This window comes from Physella acuta, unplaced genomic scaffold (assembly GCF_028476545.2).
Source record: "Physella acuta isolate Inbredline_101_S28 unplaced genomic scaffold, ASM2847654v3 ptg000631l, whole genome shotgun sequence".
Lineage (NCBI taxonomy): Eukaryota > Metazoa > Mollusca > Gastropoda > Physidae > Physella > Physella acuta.
The window spans coordinates 68,285-76,537 of record NW_026732150.1 but is presented as its reverse complement, the minus strand read 5'-3'; the positions used below and the strand labels follow the sequence as shown (position 1 = coordinate 76,537).

Sequence of the window (8,253 nt, the reverse complement as noted above, 5' to 3'; positions counted from 1 at the left end):
GGGGGAGGGGCAGCACTTGAAACAAAACGTCAGCAAAAAAAAAGATAATTGTATACAATTAAACCACACATTATTAAAAATCGGTATGCCTGTTAATAAAAATCTAAATATATTTTATGGTTAACTGAAATACGGGCGTTGTTTATTTTGCTGTGCCAGTGTAAGAACTTCCTAAGTTCATTTCACCAATTGAGTCTTTACACTCCTGTAAAGTTGACCATTATTTTAATATTGTCAAATACTGAAACACTTGTTTTTTTGTTTGTTTGTTTGTTTGTTTTTTTGTGTTTTTTTTTTCATGCTATGTTTTAATTTAAAAAAAAAACGCACATAAACTTTCGTTTCATTCTGTGAAATGCGACATGTAATATATCTTTACATCCTTATTTTCGAGTCAATCATACCACCGTTTGCTGGGCGTAAACGAGCAGTGCGTGATGATGGCGCTGTTATCATCAAAGAGACCAGTATGGATGTTGTGGACCCATCAACCAAAGCGAAGTTTGTCTGTGAAGCTTCACCACGTGAGATACTTAAACAATAATTACCCGCATGTTTTATTACATTTTACTTTCTCGTAAATGAAGTATAGAAGACGTACTTTAGTCGCACACATAACTGTTTTACATATTCCAAACCGTCCCTATATTGTGTATATTGATTAGTGTTAAACATTTTGGTTTTATCAAAATATCATTAACAAAAATATTTTTCAGACTCTGAGTTTAAAACTATTCACCTAGATCTTAGTAAAATTGTAAGTAAAAGTAAATGCATGTTAATAAAGAATATATCTGTATTTTAAAGCGTATATAATATTATTGGAAGAATTCAATGTTTGTATCTGCAAAATTCAGAACATAATTTAAGCACAAATCTGCTTACAAATACATTTAGTATTTTAAGATACAAGAGACCTATATAGCTTGTTTCTTTAAATATGTGTTTTGGAAAACAATGGTAATGCAATTTTCGTCTCTGACTCCAATATATATATATATATATATATATATATATATATATATATATATATATATATATATATATATATATATATATATATATATACATATATATATATATATATATACATGAATTATACAGAGCTATGGCATATTCAAGAACCAATTAAATGCTTCACTAGTGGTTGAAGAGACCTTGGACAAGATCTACTCTACTCTTACAACTGTTGTAAAGGATATTATACCTGGTGATCTGAAACTCATCATCGATTTTCTAGAAATGGTCTCGTTAGCAGTTAACTCTACAGTTATCACTATAGATGAACATTTACTGAAGGTTGAGTTTCAGTTTTCTATTTTACTTAAAGCCATTTATATGGGAGTTTTTATATGTGTTCGTGATTTCGTTTACCACGCATTTAATGTAATTAGAGATGATAAATATTAACTCAAATATGACAAAAATGTGTACGTGATGGCATTATTGGTACAAACTTAAATGGCATAAGTTAAGCGAGGATGAGTCACTATGTAGGCCTATGTAAACTCTAAAATATTTCATATTTCACAAACAAATTTAAACATGTATTTATTTTATATCGTTTTTGCTTAGATTTTACTTTTATAAAAGAAAACATAGTAAAGGATTAATCCGTAAAATAAAATAATTTTACATTGATTTAGAAACGCAAAGTTAATATAAGAGAAAATGACACCAATTTAGTTGAGTCATAATTTTATAATTTTATAATTTAAAAAAAAATACTTCATTTAAATGTATTTAAAAAAAAAACTCGCTATCAGAAAATAACATCAGTGGTAGACTTGACCATACAAATAGAAGGACATGTCTGGCATCAGTTAAATAAGAGAGGGGAGCAGGCGGCGACTAGACTGGTTAACTACATGGAAAATATCGTCGTTAAATCTTCTGCAAACATTACAGTCATAATACAGGACACGCTAGGTAAAGATATGTTCAAGTTTCAATGCTTACTATTTTTTTTTTCTAAATATAGATGTTAAGCCCGACCATTCTCCTCGTCAAAAAGTTAAAATCTTTTCGCTACCCGCCCCCTCCCCTCCTTTTTTCATGACATATGGCATTACTGCTTCACGTAACTTAACATTTCGATTAAAGTATGTCTCTAACATGTGTTTAAATGAGTGTCTTCATGTTAGAGTGTAACTTTATATGTTATTCTATCTTCTATTAATATGACATTTACATCGATGTCTGTTAAAAAAAATTAAATGTGTTTCTGTTCTTTAGCAATAATAATTAACCAATCAAAAGCTGACATACATTTCCCAATGATCCTTGGAGTCGAAGAATTCTACAATATATCATTGAAAACAAACAACAGTTTGTATTTGTCACACAATGCGAGCCAAACATTCGGTGGTTATATTTACTTTTACAACATTTTAATTTTGATATCGTGCTTTTATAATTTTTTTTTTTTTTTACTTTTAAAATCATTAATTTACACAAAACTGTTGTATTACTCAAGTAATTGTCAATCAATAAAAAACTAATATTTTTAAGTTACGTTTAACGTTTCATTAATTAAAAATGTTTGATTGTTATGCTTCAGGCGCACTCAATTACTCTATCATTATGTACGACGGGTTAAAATCCAAGCTGATGGTAAATCAAGAAAAACAAAATAGGTAAACTAAAAACACATGTCTACACACAAACACACACACACACACACACATATTTATATATATATATATATATATATATATATATATATATATATATATATATATTCGTTACAATCTCGCTAACAGGCACAACAAAGAACTCGCTAAGAAAACTTTAGTATCTGATATCGTCGCATTTTCTGTTCGTGGTTTTGATGGAGAACTTCATACCCCGCTCAGGGTTTCATTCTACACTAATTCTGTAAGACATTACTTGCAGCTTTTTGATGTAATATAATAAAAATGGTAATGTAATCATTGTTTTAACAAATATTATAAATTGTTTTATTACAACCCAGACCAATTACAGAAACCCAGTTTGTGCTTTCTTGGACTTTTCAGCTGAGTAAGTGCTCATACTTTTTAGCAATCTTCTATTCTAGTCAAAATTTCTCAAACTATAGTAGGCAAGGAAACTGCTTTTTTGTATTTTTTTTTTTTGAACATTACAATGTGTGCTCAGGGAGAGCGGTGTGTGGTCGTCTGAAGGGTGTCACGTGTTGTATTACGACCAGGACTATGTCACGTGTGAGTGCAGCCATACGACAAACTTCGCTGTTCTTATGAGTCCCTACATTGACCAGGTACGTTATATTTAACAAAGGTGTGTTGTGTAAGCACACAGTATGATCAGATATCAATTTATCTAACATAAAGAAAAATGCCATCTGTTTTGTTTTTGTTATGAAATACTTTGAAAAAATTGCAACTATCTTTATATTTAGTCTTTATTTTTAGTGACTGTTTTTTCTTTTTTTTTTGTTACGTTTGAACATTTTGCTTTTTTTTTTAAACTATTTTATAAAAGTTGTTTCCAAATAGAAGCTAACATTCAAATCTCTATTCTTAGCATACAGATAACTACATAATAAACACAATCTCCATCATATGTGTATCTGTATCTATAATATGTCTGCTGGCTACCGTCCTGGTCTATGCCGTTCTATGGAGGTAGGTTAAGTAGATAAGGAATCATGTATGTATATGCCATACGTATAAACATATATTTGAAATTATTTTGTGCTAAGAAAATGTTTTCAAAAAGTTACGTATGTTAAGTTATTGTTTATCTTTAATAATAAGGCTTTTAGAAATATATAGTATCAAATGAATAAATATTTTGTTATGACTAAAAAAAAATCGAAAGACATTATAAATGTTATCTTACAACTCTATGCTATGGTAAGTAGTATTTGTTTCTAATCTTATTCAATTATTAATTGGTAATTGAAAAAGTTTTACATACACCTGTAGATATGTAAAATCTGACCGAGCTGTCCTTTATGTCAACCTTTCTGTGACCTTGACATTTGGCTATGTCGTATTTTTAGCGGGAATAAACCAGACACAAAACAAGGTAAATCATTGCAGCTTGAAATATCTCAGTTAAACACAGCCTGATTATATATATATATATATATATAAATATATATATATATATATATATATATATATATATATATATATATATATATATATATATATATATATTATATATATATATATATATATATATATATATATATATATATATATATATATATATATATATATATATATATATATATATATATATTTATATATATATATATATATATATATATATATATATATATATATATATATATATATATATATATATATATATATATATATATATATATAAATTATTTACGCACATTTAGATTTTAATAATATAAAGGATATAACAGATAATAATATAAACGTTAGTTTCCCTTGTTGAAACTGAAGTAAGATTTTAAATTGTTATAACTTTTACTCTAATCAACCCGTTTGGATTAGGTCATGTGCACGGTCATTGCTGCGGTCCTTCACTTCCTGTTTCTTGTTGTGTTTTTCTCCATGCTGGGTCAAGGTCTCAATGTCCTCCTGTCAGTCATTAGTATGACGTCACGTCCGCTCTTGCGCTACTTACTTCCGTTGTCTTATGGTAAAATGTCTTGTGATAATCTTTATACTAACATTCATTGCATGATTTTAGTTTTCATTATTATTTTTTTATGGTAGGCCTATTTAGAAATCAACTTAATATAATTAACCAGCATACAAAAATAGTTAAATATTATCAACGTGCAATATATTTATTAGATGAGTGTATAATAGATATTCACATTAAAGGCTTAGAAAGTGAGAAAATATATTCTTAGGTGGATGTTTTGTTGTGTAACTATAATTACACTTTTAACACATAACAGAACATAGACCAATGCTTTCTTTAGATGCATGCGTCTAATTACCTGTTGCAAATTGTGTTTGTATTTGTAGAAATGCATTATATATGTCGAAAATAACGCTAAACGTTATATCTTTTAATATAACAATTTGATTAATCCAACATTACAGGTGGACCTTTGCTTATTGTGGTCATAACTATTGCAGTGACAAAAGCTCATGGATACACTACTGACACATAGTAAACTCATATTTGTAACGTATTTATCACAATGTTTTTAAAAAATAATCATATATTGTGTAGTGCATTTCCATTGTATATTAAACATGTTTATACATCAAATCTAACCCGGTCATTTCAGTTGCTGGCTTTCCATTGAGTCTGGTGTCTTTTGGTCTTTTTCAGTCCCAGCGCTAAGTATTATTTTAGTAAGGCAATAACTGTTAAAAATTAAATAAATACGTTTTTTTCTTCTTCTTTGGTTAATTTAATATATTAGTAACTATTTAAATGCGTAATATTATTCCGATAATTTATTAATTGACGTTTTTCAAATAAAAATTAAATTACTTTTATAAGTAAAAATGTTAATTATTTTAAAACTTTTTTTTAAATGTACTGTTTTTTATCCATCGTTATGTTGACTTTTTACATATATTGTGTCTTATATTCCTAAAAGTGTGCATTCCGTTACAGCTAAATTTCATCATTGTGTTTGTTGTCCTTAAAGTCATGCAGACTTCACATTTCATGTCCAACAAACCACTTGTGGCTAGAACTAAGTAAGTGTAACAATGAGATGTTATACAACACTATTACCTACACGCAGTCTTTAAAATAATACATAACATCTGTATAGTGCGATACTTTGAGTTATTATTAGTTTTCCCATTTTAAAAATATTACAAGCATAGTAACATGAATGTACATCAATGATAGGTCAGTCGTCCGGTCCATCTGTATCTTGTCCCCAATCCTCGGCCTGTCCTGGGTGTTTGGTGTCTTGTCCATGACAGACCCCCACGTGATCTTCCAGTACCTGTTTGCTCTCACTAACTCACTGCAGGTTGGTGCTGTTTTTATATTTTTATTTAATTGTGTATTTAAAAGTTGGTGTTGTTTTCTTATTTATATGCCTTTACAATTGTAGCAGATCACTGAATGCTGTTTTATTTTATTTTATAATTTAAATTTTTATTTCCTGTAATTGTCTTCTAAAGTTACGTTCATACTTGAAATATTATTGAATATATAAGGGATACATAAACAATAATTTATTTATATTTTGTTCGGCATTTTAAAAATATAACCTTGTTTTTAAAAGGTATATCCAACATTAAATCTTTGTGATTGTATACATTCTTTGAAAGCAATTAAAGATTTACCAGTCTAACAGTCTAACATGAGTCATAGTATTCGATGACAAATACAATTTGAGCAAAGAAAATAAAAGTAAAAAAGTAGGCATCTAACACAATCGAAGTTTATTTGTATACGACTGTTATTCTGAAGATTTCTTTTTCTTTTCTATAAAATAAAAATATATTTTTGCTTCAATTTTCCAGGGTTTATTAATTTTCATTTGCCAGTGTTTGCTTCAACAGCAGGTAGGTGATTGATTTTATCTAGAGGGAACAATTGATCTGAATAGACAGTATATTGGGTATATCACCTTGGTTCACTATATAAATATGCGTTATTTTGTTGGTCACCAACATGTATCACTTAATATAAAACATCGCTGTATTGATAACTATCCCTTAAAGCTGATCCAGCTATACAAACTTAAGACTCTGTTCTATACACTCATAAGTATCTAGACGTAGGTTAACAAGTAAAGTATGTTTCCAATATAAATTTAATTGTTTTACTGACGATTGTATTTAAACAGGTTCGAGATGGCGCGCGGGCATTTATACGTAGGTACAGAGCGGACAAACTGGACTCGGGACATACGACTGGTCAAATGTTATAGTCACTGGTATGTTTAGTATAGGCCATTCTGGTCAAATGTTATAGTCACTGGTATGTTTAGTATAGGCCATTCTGGTCAAATGTTATAGTCACTGGTATGTTTAGTACAGGCCATTCTGGTCATATGTTATAGTCACTGGTATGTTTAGTATAGGCCATTCTGGTCAAATGTTATAGTCACTGGTATGTTTAGTATATGCCATAATGGTCTAATGTTATAGTCACTGGTATGTTTAGTATAGACCATACTGGTCAAATGTTATAGTCACTGGTATGTTTAGTATAGGCCATTCTGGTCAAATGTTATAGTCACTGGTATGTTTAGTATAGGCCATTCTGGTCAAATGTTATAGTCACTGGTATGTTTAGTATAGGCCATTCTGGTCAAATGTTATAGTCACTGGTATGTTTAGTATAGGCCATTCTGGTCAAATGTTATAGTCACTGGTATGTTTAGTATAGGCCATTCTGGTCAAATGTTATAGTCACTGGTATGTTTAGTATAGGCCATACTCACTGTGGTGGCTTAGATTTAGATAGTTTCAAAATGTTCTCAATGCTATAATGTTAATTCGATAAATAATGATTCAGTACACTTTAGTACCATTAACGGAGTGGCATGAGCGATTGAAGTCATTAGAGTGTCCAGCTGTGATGCGTTACTAACTTATGTTAATGTTAGGGAAAGTAAAGGCGGCTGAACAAAGTGCTGACCACACCTTCACTTTATGAGCCGATGTCAGGAAACTCTATTTCATCTACCAAATGTAACGCTATGTCTAAATAGGACGCTTTACTTTGTTTACACTTTAACTACACATCTGAGGTAACTTATGAATAATTACAATTGTCTATATAAGACACGCAAATGTATAAAACTATTGCGCTATAGTGCCTGACAGTAACATAAAATACGCGTAAATTTACGAACTCGTGTTTGGTAGAGTATGTGAATAACCTTATTGAGTAAGAATGTTACACTCACATCATTGTAATACACCTATGCCAATGACAATTTAGAATTAAAAATTTAATTTGAACAATATATTTAATGTATTTATTGTTGTTTTTTTTGCAGAATTTATTATCCTTTTAAAACTATTACACTAAATAAGTACGACTTAATATTACTTACTTATACTTACTTTTTTACTTATTTCAGACTATACCTTTTCGGAAATTGAACATATAAATGGACATATCTTAGCAAATATGATTTACTGACCAAATAGAGAAACGTATTTATGGGACAAGTAATGCCGCCTTAGAATAATCTCACGATTGATTGCTTACACTAACACCACATTGTGTCCATTATATAGAGGCATTAATACGTTAGGCTAAATTTAAGATTTGAGAAGGACAATAATGTATTAATGGTATAATTATAACCTGAAGCTATATGAAGTT

General features: G+C 29.4%; 1 protein-coding gene across 1 annotated transcript; it reads left to right on the top strand.

The window, feature by feature from the left end:
• Window positions 1-355: 355 nt before the first annotated feature.
• On the top strand, window positions 356-6,844 carry LOC131948236 (adhesion G-protein coupled receptor D1-like). The gene is made up of 14 exons (XM_059309774.1): window positions 356-524; window positions 1,145-1,360; window positions 2,561-2,613; window positions 2,975-3,021; window positions 3,139-3,259; window positions 3,526-3,626; window positions 3,930-4,032; window positions 4,479-4,578; window positions 5,040-5,109; window positions 5,231-5,297; window positions 5,566-5,651; window positions 5,809-5,935; window positions 6,435-6,476; window positions 6,761-6,844. The coding sequence occupies exons 1-14, from the start codon at window positions 356-358 to the stop codon at window positions 6,842-6,844; spliced, it is 1,386 nt and encodes a 461-aa protein (XP_059165757.1).
• Window positions 6,845-8,253: the final 1,409 nt, after the last annotated feature.